Below are 14,460 nucleotides of genomic sequence, written 5' to 3'. Positions count from 1 at the left end.
CCTAACGTATTGGAATGTAATACACGCAAGTTTACTACGTGGCCAAATAGAAGAAAAATGTTTTTTAAAAATCGAACAGAATAAATGAATTGACTTCACTTTCCAGACGTCAACTGCTTACAGCTTGAAGAATGATTTGTATTATGTAGCATTTTTCTGTGCCACTAGTCACTGTTCTTCATGTATTTTTTAAAATAGTTATTTATCCTTAACAGTTTTAAGTTGAAGAAGTGTTAAAATGGCTAGTGCTGACTTTAGAAAGGACGTATCGATGCCTGTCCGCCCGAGAAGTGTCTATACTGCGCATTCTTATAATCAGGTACCTCCACAATATTCCTTGGCCGACTCCATGAACAAATTAGGTCAGATCTCTTGATATTATAGATATTTTCGGGCAAAGTAAACTTCACATTCTTATACCTAACACTAACCAGGTTAACAAGCCATTGTTGCTTGCTGTCTGTCCGTCCCTAAGTATGCTTAAATCTTTAAGATTAGACTACGAATTTTGACGCGGATTTTTAAATAGAATGATTCAAGGGGAAGGTTTATGTATATAATAATACATGTACACCCGTGTGAAGCCGGGGCGAGTAACTAGTCTTATATATATAATTCTCATGTCACAATGTTAGTTACTATACTTCTCCGAAACGGCTTGACCGACTTTTATGAAATTTTGTATGCATATTCAGTAGGTCTGGGAATCGGCTACTTTATATATATATTTCATACCCCTACCTAAGTCATAGGGGTTGACCACATCTAAAAATTATTTTTTTATATTTTGGACATTTATTGCTTCATTTTTTTATAAATTGGCATTAAAAATACACATTACACTAAATTTTTACCCTTATATCACCAACTCCTTTTTTTCAAAAGCAATTCTAATTTATATGGCAAAACAACGTTTGCGGGGTTAGCTAATATAATAATTTATAATAAAATGATGATACTATACTAAAATAAAAAGGAATTTGTTTAATAGGAGGAGTCGAATTTGTCTGCTTTCCAAGATTATAGCAAGTTCCTGGAAGGTGGATTAGGGCAAGCGGAGCTGGTAGGTGCCGCAGGATGGCAGCCTCCGTGGCGCGCCCCGCTGCAACGCAAAGCGCCTTTCTACCCTGGAGACGACATTTACCATGCTGATACTTGGAGAGAATTGGAAGTAGGTAGTATTAACAAGAGGTGGTACATAGAAGAATTATTATTACATCTACATTCTATTGTATGAGGGTATAGTGTCAATCATGACTTAGTTGCAGTAAGTCAGGTCTGATTAAATATGACTACAGCTTTGCTGGATTAGGAAAAAATTAGGAAAAAATTCAAAATGAGTTCATGTAGAAAATAGTCCTCAGAATTACTAATTAAAACACAAAAACTCGAATTAAGAAACTCCTCCTTTTTGAGGTCGGTTAAAATTGCGCTATGTAAAACATTTATCTATACATATAAATAAAATTTGAGAGTCTGTTTGTAATATTGAAAGAATCGTTTTTTACTACATCCGTATGAATATAAACACGGTACATACAACAAAATACATTTTTTACAATTTTTGTCCGTCTGTCTGTGAGTTTGTTCCGGGTAATCTCTGAAATGGGTAGACCGATTTTGACGGGACTTATTGGCAGGTAGCTGATATTATAAGGAGTAACTTAGGCTACTTATATTTTAGAAGGATAAAGTTAAATTCTACGCTAACGAAGTCGCGGATACAGCTGTTTAAATATATATTTTTAAAATTATTCAAAATTCAAGCTATTTATGAGGTAATAGCACCTTATACATGGTGGGTATCGTCGGCTGTACACGTTCTCTTGTATGTTTTAACTACTGGAAATTCACTCTCTACAAGTACAAAGCAAGATTAATTAGTCATTCTTATTCAATATTTTTAACCATGATCGTATAAGTACATATATTATAGTTGGAGCAAAATGGTGTGAAATAAAATTTATTGCAAAATCTTCAGTATAGTGTATATTAAAAGCAATTAGTTTAATTGCTTTTAATTTAAACTAGAAACTAAAAGTAAAGAAATTTCTGAGAATTCTGAGGTTACCGACCAGCGACGCAGGAGTGTTAAGTCACCATATCTAAGTCAGTACACTGTATTATATAGTAGTAAAATAGAAAATTAGTTAGGTACAAAAATCAAATATATTATACAATTTTTAGTAAAAAAAAAAAATATTATTATATTGTAATATTTATTTTACATGAATACATCTGTCGCAAAGTGAAAATATTATACATCATATAGTGTTTGAATTACAAAGAGGTATGTCAATAGCAAACTTATACTTTATTCCAAACATGTCTCAATCATAACACATCTTTTTGCGTAGTCTGGAAAAAGTAAGTTTGTTTATATTTCCTTATCACAACAAAACAGCTCAACGAATCTTGATTAAATTCAATTGAAAAAATATGCAACATAAATCAAAATCTTAGTGGCGATTGAATCGATCGGATTATGTTCAAGTTAGTTTCGTTATTAATAAAAGTAGAGTCCACTCCGTCCTATTTCAATACCCGAGGCCTTGCACGTCTTCAAATATTATTGAGGACGATCATATAGATTTTAAGGCAGTAAAGCGCTATTTTTAGACAGATTCTAGCACGGTTCTACAATGGAGCCGTAGGGACCCGCGTAATTATAGACCTTTTGTCGCTCATCGACTCGGTGAGATAGTTGAATTGACGAATAACTGTGAGTGGTGTCATGTGCCGTCTGATGCTATCGTAGCCGATGTAGGTACACGAGATGGTGCATCACTATTGTCATATTCTGCCTCGTGGTTACAAGGTGATGCCTTTTTACGCCGACCTGAGAGCGAGTGGCTTAAAGATCGTTAGTTCTCCAGAACATCACAAGATGTGACTTTTGCCGAACGATCAATTAATGTGATCACTTATAGTTCAGTATCTTTGCCTTTCATGTGCATCACCATCGTCGTACTACTCATACTACGACCCGTGGTTACCTTTACCTTTCTACGCCCACCTGAGAGCGAGTGGCCTAAAAATCATGTTCTCCAGGACAACGCCAGATGTGACTTGTGAGGAACGATCAATTAATGTAGTTGAGAACTATCTTTGCCTATCGAAAATAATATTTCGACTGGATCGTATTAATACGAACCACCGTTGCACCGCCCTAGTGTTATTATTTATTCACAAATGTCGTCGTAATAAAATACATTTTGACATTTCTTTAATCAATAGAGTATAGAGTTTTCTGTTTAAATTGTTGTTTCCAACAAAATAAACCTATAGATAGTAATAGTCGTTTATTCCTTAGCCCGATGTCTTGATGAAACAGGAGTACTGCGTGTCGGTGACCGCATCGATCGAGTGGCAAGAGTAGAACAGTCTATTAAGACCTGCAATACTTGATGACCGACATTAAATTACTCGGCTCTTAGTCTACCACTATCATAATAATAATGTAATATAATATTTCAGGACAAATCATAGTGTCATCTAGTCCCAAGCTAAGACAAAAATACCTGTATATATTTTTTTTGTAAATACATGCATAATATACTTAGAAAACTCACAGATAAACAATCATACTTATTAATACAAATGTTTGTACCTGCGAAGGATCGAGCCTGCGACCATCGGTACGGCGCTCAACCGCTAAGGCCGTTAGAATTGAATACAAATTATGTGATGATGGGACAATGAGAGGAGTAGAATTGCGTTTCATTCTACCAGGCACTCCAGGAATGGGAGGAGCTTGAGAGCGAATGATACATACTGTTAAAACAATGCCGAAAGCAACTCTCAAAGTGAGACCCCTCATCCCTCAGGATGTTCCTGGTGTCTCAACACTAGTCATTATTTTAACAGAGGTTAAAGGTTTGGTAACACACGTCTCTCTGCTTCCTGAATATCCAGAGGCCCAAAATCAGTTTTTGATACATCATCCAGTGGGTCCCACCTATGGACTTCAATAATTCTGACCTTTGTTTTCAAAAGCGTATACGTACTTATAGTGTTTATGTCTAACATTAAATGAAAATCCCGTGCATGAACTACAATTGCCATGCATGTTTGTCATTTATGTAATCATTTAGTGAGTAATAAATATAATTAAACAGATGTTTTATGTAACAAGTAGTTTTTATATGTAATTGATATGAACAACATGCAGGCACAGGTTAGGTAGGTAAATCTATATATTGGAATATAATATAAATAAAATCTATATATTATTTAAAGCTAATTGCAGTACATCCTTTGATATATTTTATGTAAATATACCAAAAGTACGAATATAAATATACTACTCTTTATAGCCATTCCTATAGAAAACCCAGTCATTAACTTTGTTTAGAAAAGTTAGGAACAGTAAGTTTGACTTTAAATCTAGTATTAATGTTCCATGATTTAACTTGGCTGTTTTTCACACGGCATTGAAGGCGACGGATTATGTTCTTGATATATATTGCTAATATTTTTTTATAGTTAATCTTATTACATATATATACGTTTTCATTAGTGTGTAACATTTTAATAAATACTTTCGAGGGTAGGTATGAACGATTTCATTAATATAATATTGCGCGTTTGTACAGAATGGTGTAGTCGTGCTCGGACAAGCGCGGTGACGCTCGTCGTTACATTTCTATTTAGTGGTTGCCGTTGTAAGTAGTAAATATAATGTTTCAGGTAACTGACGTTGTCGGCGGCGCTGGCTATAATGCCTCCGTAACTCCGCATGGCACTGTCTGCCTTAGGCTGAGGGATCGAGTCAAGTGAGACATTTATATTATTACTTGATTAGATATCTTTTTAAGATTTATTGAACAATATGGAACATAGAGCAAAGTTTAGCTATGAGTATTTTCTAACCTTTGGAGATGCATATATATTGAACTGCGCCTGAAGAAAAATAATTTACCTATATAATGTGTTTATTCTACAATGGCATGAAATATGGCACAATATCAGTTTAGATAAAAGAACACGAATTTTTCGACTTCAATATATTTATATTTTTTTTTATATAGTAAAGTACCAGAAAGTATTCAGGAGGTTTTTATTTCAAATGTGATTTTTGTGTAGATGATTGTGTGTGTGTGGTGTCTTTGTCAAAATATATGAACCCATTTTTATGATTCCTTATCGAATGTAATTGAAATATCGATTGATATGGTTTAAGAGTTTAAGTATATATTTGTCTTATCCACGTACTGTGAAATTATCTAACAATGTGTGACAGTGTTGTGCCAATTTAACATAGATATACTACAAATACAATTAAAATAAAACTGCATTTTTTATTCATCAAAATATTGTTTCTGAGAACATTGATTAAAATTTTTTTTTTAATAATAACATTCGAAAGGTATTTATTTATGAGTTCTTAGAATCCCACTGCGATTTGATACAGCGGAAGTTGTTAATAGAAATTTTCACTATATAATATAATATATGTATCCTGATACATAAATTATATTAATGCATATAATACATTGATATTTAAGAATGTACGCATGCAAGCAGTGTACACTTAAGTATTGTTGATCTGTTTTAACTTTAATTATTGCTTATTTTGTAAATAATGCTCTTTATATATGTATATCCAGGGTGGACATGACCATAGATGGGGCAGTTCGTGTAACGAATGCTAAAAACAATATAATCTTGGCGTTGTCGAGATCTGGCGCCGCCGCCGCCCTCATCCACCCCAATGGCCGAGTGTATCACTACGGGTCCAGAGTGGAGATACAGGCGAGACACCAGCAAGGCAACAACAAGTGGGTCCACTTTACTCTATTTATATTAAAAATTGAAATTTAAAATCATTCCACATATTTAATTTTTGTCCAAACTCTGAGCAGCCCTTTTTTCTCTATTTATATTATAATTGAAATTTAAAGTAATTCTATATACTTAAAATTTTGCCACAACTCTGAGCGGCCGGACTGTTTGTTTGTAACACTATATTGTACAGTAAATACATTTGAAATAAGGATTCAAAAATAATATAATTATTTTTTAATATTGTTGTATTCTATATTATATTCTGGACTGTATTCGCTGGTCTGTAATAGTTATCAATCATCAAACAACAAACTACCAGAGTCTGTTCTAAATCTGCCTGCAAAAAGATTAAAATGTCGTATAAAACACTTCTTTAGGGGGGAAGGCTTTAAGGGCTGTATGAAAATCAGGGGGTCCAGTATTTGTCCTGGTACGCGAAGATGGGGTACAAGGGCGTGTCGTTTCTAAGCGTTTATATACTCGTAATTACCATCAGGCAGATGGCATGTTGTCTGTCATGGCCTTTGTCCAGCAGTGGACGTCTTCCGGGCTGAGATTATGATGATGATGATGACGATGATGAGATGATATGTTCGTCAGTGGGACTGTGTGAAAACGGTCAGGGATTTGTCCAGGTACGCGAAGATGTGGTACAAGGGCGTATCGTTCACGGCGGAGCAGTGCGCGCTGGTTTACTTGGTGGACGCAGCCGGCACACGAACCACTACCGATACATTCCTTGACATGACCCAGGACTTCACTCTCAACGTATTTTATAAGTATGTATTGTATAATATACTACGATTTTCATTTAAATAGTAGTTTAGTAGATTTTTTAAAACATTAAAAGTTATCATTTGTGTTCTATAATATGTAGTAGACGATTTTTTCGCAATTAAATAAATAAATAACCCTGGACAATTAACATATAGCGATCTAGTCACATGGTAAGCAGAGTTATGGGTACTAAACAACTGATATAAATATTTAGATATTTTTTTTGTAAATACGTAATATACATAGAAAACGCACAGACTGATGCAAATAGGTAGTCACTTAAATAAACGTTTGCACCGTGTGAGGAATTGAACTCGCGACCATCGGAAGTAAAGTGGTGTGCTAAACCGCTAGACCAACGGGGCCGTCAATTGTGTGTACTATGTTTTTATTATATTTTAATCCGCTTACACTAATTATAGTTGTTGACGTGTTATTAAAGTATGAAAATGAAATGATCTCTTGTTACTTGCAATGCCAACGAGTCTTCATTACTAAGAATACCCTCATTATTGCAGATCTCTTAGATGTTTCTAAATTTAAAAGCTAATGAAAGAAATTTATATTACAGAGCAGTTATTAAATTGGATTGATAAAGAATTTGCATTGTTTTTCATTGGATTGATGTAAATGTTAAAAGTTAAATTAAATTTAGGTAAAACATACACATATATGTGTTTGTACATACAATTAAACCAAAAAGTCGCAGTTCTTTGAATTCTTTTTCCCCTTGCTTAAGACTGTAATTCAGGCAAGATATTATGGATTGATACTAGACTATTATAGGCACGATCGTTTTAAGTTGCATTATTGACATTATGTATTCGTGGGAAATGTATCAGCTGCAGTTTAATAATTTACAGTAACTAAAATAGTGCGCAGGAATATCCTTAGATGAAATAATATATTAAATAATTATTTTATATTTTTACTTTGTGTATTCTTACAAAAATTTTAAATTGTAAAGTTTATAGATGTTGAAAACAGTTATAACCAAATTACTTTCTCATTCTCCTTGGTAGAATACGCAGTCCGAGCAGAACAAATTATTTAACTAATTGAACAATTCACTCAGCGCCATCTAGACTATACTTAAGTTAGCTAAAGCTTGTGTTATGGGTACTAAATAACTGATACAAATACATAGATATTTTATTGTAAATAAATACATATTATACATAGAAACAACCTGGCCGATACAATCATACTCATGAATAAAAATGTTTGTGCCATACGAGGAATCAAACCCACGTCCATCGGAAGTAACAATCATAGTCATGAATAAACATGTTTGTGCCGTACGAGGAATCGAACCCACGCCCATCGGAAGTAACGCGGTCTGCTAAACCGATAGACCATCGAGGTTGTCGAAGTACAAGTGTCGAAGTTGTATATGTATATATACATACTGTGTTTATTTCAATAAAGATGTTTTCAATTCCATTCTATTATGAATTGAAATATTGAATGCGACATGAGCGTATGTACACTCGGTCAATGAGAATTAGTGTTATGTAAAATAAATGCGAAAAAATTTTATTACGTCATGTATAAATTATTTACCATTTACTAAAATACCATCCTGATCATCTGGATGAATGGCGGTCCTCCACAGTGCGGTTTTCTAGAAACTTTGCCACACACAACCACATTGTGGAATCACCTTCCAGCTATGGTATTTCCGTACCGATACGATATTGAATCTTTCAAGAAAAGAGCTTATTCCTTGTTAAAAGCACGCAACGTATTTGCAATTCCCCTGGTGTTGCGGGTGCTCATGGGCGGCGGTAATCACTTACCATCAGGAGAGCCGCGTGCTCGTTTGTCCCTTGTGCTATAAAAAAAGAACTTCATAGATTGAACGTGATGATTTATCAATTGTGTTGCAGCGAGTCGAGGCACGGTCCGTCTTATGTGAACGAGGCGCTTTCGTTGCTGCAAGCAGCGCAGTATTGGCTGACTGATGATGGGATTGACAATTGGATAATCAACAATGTGCGCGTCAGTCAGACTGCTGATGGATTGGTCAGGTTGGTTTGTAATTCCTGAAGGATCCTTTCGCATATTAGTCTATGTATACCACAGATAACATAAACGTATACTAATTGTTACTTGCTAGTTTAGACTTGTAATAGATAATTATCAATGTTTAATATTTTGATATGTTAGAGTAACAGTATATTGTAGGTAGATGTATATATTTTAAAATGGCGGTACTTCCAGTCTTGCGTCTCCCCTTTCAACCATTTACAACCCCTTTTCTAGCATTAAAAAGCCTATGTTCCTTAACCTATGTTCTTTCTCAGGATCTAAACTATACGTGTATCAAATTGGCCTAAGCGAGATAGACAGTTTCTTTCGCATTTATAATAATACTAGGCACTCGTCCTGGCCTCGCACGCGTGTACATGTATTATATATGTAAACCTTCCTCCTGAATCACTCGATCTATTTAAAAAACCGCTTCAAAATCCGTGGCGTAGTTTTAAAGATTTAAGCATACATAGGGACAGACAGCGAGAGCGACTTTGTTTTATACTATATAATGATGATAATGTTAATGATATGAAAGACTTATAATGATGCACATATATATTTATATATACTTCTACTATAATATAAGCACATCAGTGCTAAATCGTTCGACCACCGCGGCAGCCATTTTATTTTGTAACAAGTTCCATATTTCAATTTACGATACTTAAATACTCATTTAAATCCTGTCCGTGCCAGATTGTAAAATTGCATTTCAGGGATGCTTTTGTATTAAGCAGCGCAACGGGTGAATTCAATTTCCCGCTACAAATTGGTTCATGAAATACTGTGAATATTCCGGTGACCTAGATTCTAGATGCTAGTGATTTATGCGCTTGTCACTATATTCTGAGTATGACGCAGTTTAAATATTCAGGTTATATGGGCTGCATTTGCTGTATTGATTTTGCTCTTACGCGTTTTACAGGTCATTCATATACCTGCGCAGTTATAAACGATATATAGGTACATATATGTATATGAATTTGTAAAGGTGTAGCATAGATCATAGTTCACAAAGTACTTAAGGCACAATATTCTTTCAAATCATACAATTAAGTCGAGAACATAATAAATCTAAGTATCTTATATTTAAACATTATTTTTGGCATTCAAAAAGCCTTATTTTTGGTTATCTAATAATAATAATATGTGGACAACACACTCAGCGCCATCTAGACCCAAGTTAGCTAACTAAAGCTTGTGTTATGGGCACTAGATAACTGATACAAATACACAGATGGGTCATTCTTTTTTTAACCTACATGATCTTAAAAGTTTTACCTTTACAATTTCCAAAAAAAAATAGAACGCTTGTATCAAATCAAATCACATCACATCAAATCTTGTATGTTTTGAGATAGCTGAATGTCTATTCTATCTGAAAAATTTATTGGCCGCGAAGTTTACAAATTTTTGTAAGATTTTCGAGGCCTTAAGCACGTTTGGGCTAATAATTGTACACCTCCGTCACAACATCTTTTATTTGTTTGTTTAACTCAGATAGCTTGCAAATTACTTTTTACAATAATAATCAAATGGTCCTTTTAGAAAACTTACAAGGCAAGACTTCTGTATATAACAATAAATATATATTTTTAATCTTATATCAGTCTGTCACAATTGCAGTTTTTTAGAAGTATATTTTTGCTATAATTCAATTTTAACCACTTCTAGCACAGAAATATTAATGTCGTAGACTATACTACAGTTAACTATTTTACTTAGAAAACATCCAAACCGATACAAACAATCATACTCAATCAAATGTTTGTGCCGTGCGAGGAATCGAACCCGCGACCACCAGAAGTAAAACGGCGCACTAAACCACTAGATCACCGAGGCCGTCAATATTACGATTTATAAACATGAACAGTTTCGATACATCACTCTCTGGCATATTTACAAATGTATTATATTAAATACAACGAGTATGATGTATCGATGTAAGCAGAGGCATTTTCAATATTGCTTCAATACAACCTCTTTAGTTGTATGAAGTTATAGACGAATTATAATATACTAGCCATTCGACCAGGCTTCGCACGGGTGCAATACTTTATGGGCATGCCCATGCACCACTATGTCCGTGCATTTTAAATCTGTAATATCTTCGGAGATATTCATTTAAATTACATGTTGTATTTAATAAAGTAAACTTATTTTCTGTTTATATTGTTGGTGGCAGGATACACCGCTGCAGCCATAAATATCAGTTGCGCACAAGTCCAAGCAATGGATCCGCATCCATTACCAGTCCGTTTCTGCATTGCACCGCTTCGCTGGGACAAACGCAGCATCTATTTGTTCGGTAATCTGCAACAGTTTTTACATTCTTTCTTTATTTAGGTATATAAGTAATAGATGACCCGCAAAATAGATATTTTGCTATATTATTTCTGGATGGTTCCACCGCTATTATCTAGGTGTATAAAATATAGCCTATTTCAAAGATTCTCTGTCCGACTGAATATATGAAATTTTGGGGTAGGACACCACCCCAAAATTTCACAAAAATCGGTGAAGCCGTTTGGAGGTGCTTTTTATTTATTATAACTAGATGTAATGACTTTTTGTCACTCTCTTCAGTGTGAAGCTTTATTCGTTATTATTTGGAACAAATTGGTTATTGATATTTTGTTGTTATGGATATGTAACAACAAAATATCAATAATCTAAAGTATATTTTTATTGTGTGTTGTTACAGAACATGTAAATTTTAGATATTCGTTTTTCAATTTACTAATTAGTTTATTTTTGTGATAATTTCTAAACAAAGCATGTTTATGGAACGGGCATTTCTAACATTCTTGTAATTAGTAAACATAAATATAAATACGGACATAAATCTAAAGCAACGAAAAGGATTTGTTCTATAATAAAAAACAAATATCGGAATACCGATTGATCGATTTTTCTATACCTATGTGGTAAGTCAGTAAGTCAGTGTTAGTAGCCAGCACTGACTTATGATACTGTGAAATGAATACAGTAATACTAAGCTCAAAATATCGAGTTATCGATATTAAAATACATATTATTAAAGATCTTTAATTAAGTTTACACCTGTGGTTGAAAATGTAAACATCCAAGAACTAGCTTCGCATATTTTGGCACCGCAGACCAAAACTTATACCAATGTATATATAAACGTTTATAAAAGACAAATGGTTCGACTCGTACAATTGGCGAGTCTGAATCAATTGGTTCGTCTTGGGGGTTCGTTAACGCAAATACCAGTTCAAATGCCAATTTAATATACGTCCATTGTTTGTAGACGAGGCGAGAGGCGGATGCATTTTGACGGCAACTCGTTTATAGTTCGCAACGCTGGTCACTCTGCCGGCTTCGATGACAAGAATCAACTTAAGGTGTACTGAACCAACCAACTTACTTAATTCGCTGGCGAGTTTTAACCTCCGGTTCCCTTATACCACCATATTTTGTAATCACTACACAATGAATAGACTACTCCACAATACCAAGTTGTATAGAACTACACTATTTACATTTGAAACTGTTGGTTTCCACTTTTTTTTCATATTCTATTGTCTCTTTAGATTCGTTTGAAACACGTGGGTAGGTTCAAATTACACGGTGAATGCCTCCCTACTTTGTAATCAACGTTAGTGTGTAAAGCTTACATTAAATGTTTTTGATTTGTATTAGTGCGGTTCCAGACACTATTTGTGTCTAGATCATATGCTTTTGGAAGTAGTAATTTCATTTATAAGCAACATTAGCACTTCTTTAACACAGTGAAGAAAAATGCGGAATGGACTTGTACAAACGAAATATTGATTGATAATCAACTTCTTTGATCTTCACCTTCGTCTGGAATCGCCATTAGTTGATGTACTGCCATACCATAGATTAAGGTTACAGTTAGATGATCAAGTGTCAGATCACCATTGCTCAGGCCACTGTAATAATTTAATCGACATTTTTTACTTTATATTATTTTGATGTCTATATAGAAAGTGTTGATTTTCAAGTCTGATTATTAGTTCACAATTATTTATCTTATTATGTATCATGTGTGTTAACAACTAGCCTTGTAAAAACGGTTATTTTACAAGAGGTAAATTAGTTGAACTGTTCGGTTTTTACCTAAATAGCGCAATAGTTAATTCCGCCCCCATTCACCCGACCAACGCACTTCTCGTCTATTTAGCAGATCCCCAGACATAACTACAGTATTACTCACATGTATATTGTTTTGAAAATGTTGTAATAATATGTAGTCAGATAACAGATTTGGCAGTTGTTAACCTAAAAACAAAAGTTTGGATGCTACGACTCGAACCCACGTGTTTCTTTATATATAAAAAACTTCAAGTATGACGTTGTTATGAATAAAGCAATGACTACTTCAAATTGTTTTTTATTTTAATTTTAATTTTATTATGTACATACAATACTGCTTTTGTTAAATGTAATAATAGAGCTAAAAGAATAGAAAAGGAAAGAAAAACAAATAACAATAATCTTTGTCTCAAATAAAAACAAATACAATTGCTGCTTATAATAAAATATCTATAACTCGTACGGGGCAGTTAGTCCATCCTCTCTGCTATTCTACAATATAGCTGTATTAGTGCTATAACTATATGCTATATTAGTATATTAATACTATAAAATGACGACGATAGCACTTAACTTCAAAACTAAACATATATTCTGATTATTATTTTAATATTTTAGCTTTTATATAAGTCTTAATGCCGTAGAAAAGTTGGTAATTAAAACATTTCTAAGGCCCATAATACAAACACTACTTAATTTGATTCTAGCGGCCGCTACGCAATTGTGCAAGCTTCATTGTTCTATGTTTAGTAAAATTGTATATTATAAAAATAATGAGTCCTGCCTGTGAATTTACGCTAAATATATTGACAGGAATATTGGATTATTAGATACGTACGTGATTCTAAGGTTATATGTGCGGCCCCTATTAATTTCTTCCCCATAGCCCTTAACGAAAGCAGCTCCACGAGGGGTGACTTTGTCAAATAATTAAATAGATGTTTTTCTCGGGGTCCGACTAAATATATATATTACTAGCTCTGCCCGCGGTTTTAACCGCGTTAAATTTCAATATAAAATATCGCCTGTATTATTCTGATACATACGCTACATGACTGTAGAGTTTCATCAAAATCCATTCAGTAGTTTTAGCGTGAAAGAGTAACAAACATCTATACTAACAGATTTTTGCATTTATAATATTAATAAGATATATTTAATGAGAAATACTGTACTAACCATTGCTATACTGAATTGTAATATTAATAGTACGGAAAATAAGTCGCTGCAAATCATTGCACATTAATCTACAGAGGGATATTAACCCTATGATTGTTACTGGAAAGGCTATTTTGAATCGTAGCCCTTTCACAAAGGAAATATTGAGCTTCATCGTGCAACATGTAGTTTTGCTTACTAGACTTCTGTAGGCGTTTACTACATTACATTTTCTCAGTATTAAGAAAATGAACTCAATCGACAGTCAAATTATCTTTTAAATGCACTCTTGCATGAAAAGATGGATATTATTGATAAACGAACTCTCGAAGGGACCATATTCGCTTAATTTTTAATGAGATTGATTTTCACGTTGCATTGGATATTGTGTTCTTATGCAAGTAATTTTGATGTAGGGTATATGTACATTGGACAAGACGCTAGAATAGCAGTTGAGGATGCTTGCGTTCATCATGTTCCGCAGCTCCCATAAAGGATTTCATCATCATCATCATCATCATCTGCTTTTTCCATATATATCCCATTTATTGGGGGTTGGCGTGATATGTTCTCTTCCGCTCATCCCTGTTTGCAGTCATATCGTACCTCCCTTTTTTA

The 14,460-nt window shown here is 33.9% G+C and overlaps 1 protein-coding gene across 1 annotated transcript; it reads left to right on the top strand.

Annotated features, from left to right (window-relative positions):
- The first annotated feature begins 99 nt into the window (after positions 1-99).
- On the top strand, positions 100-12,958 carry LOC131853029 (uncharacterized). The gene is made up of 8 exons (XM_059203820.1): positions 100-319; positions 992-1,171; positions 4,690-4,775; positions 5,610-5,780; positions 6,423-6,566; positions 8,454-8,594; positions 10,787-10,909; positions 11,876-12,958. Exons 1-8 carry the CDS (start codon positions 239-241, stop codon positions 11,976-11,978), a joined length of 1,029 nt encoding a protein of 342 aa, XP_059059803.1. The 5' UTR covers positions 100-238; the 3' UTR covers positions 11,979-12,958.
- Positions 12,959-14,460: the final 1,502 nt, after the last annotated feature.

Source organism: Achroia grisella, unplaced genomic scaffold (genome assembly GCF_030625045.1).
Source record: "Achroia grisella isolate CSIRO2021 unplaced genomic scaffold, CSIRO_AGI_Agris_v1 utg874, whole genome shotgun sequence".
Classification (NCBI taxonomy): domain Eukaryota; kingdom Metazoa; phylum Arthropoda; class Insecta; order Lepidoptera; family Pyralidae; genus Achroia; species Achroia grisella.
The sequence above is the reverse complement of the archived record's forward strand: the minus strand, read 5'-3'. Positions and strand labels throughout refer to the sequence as shown.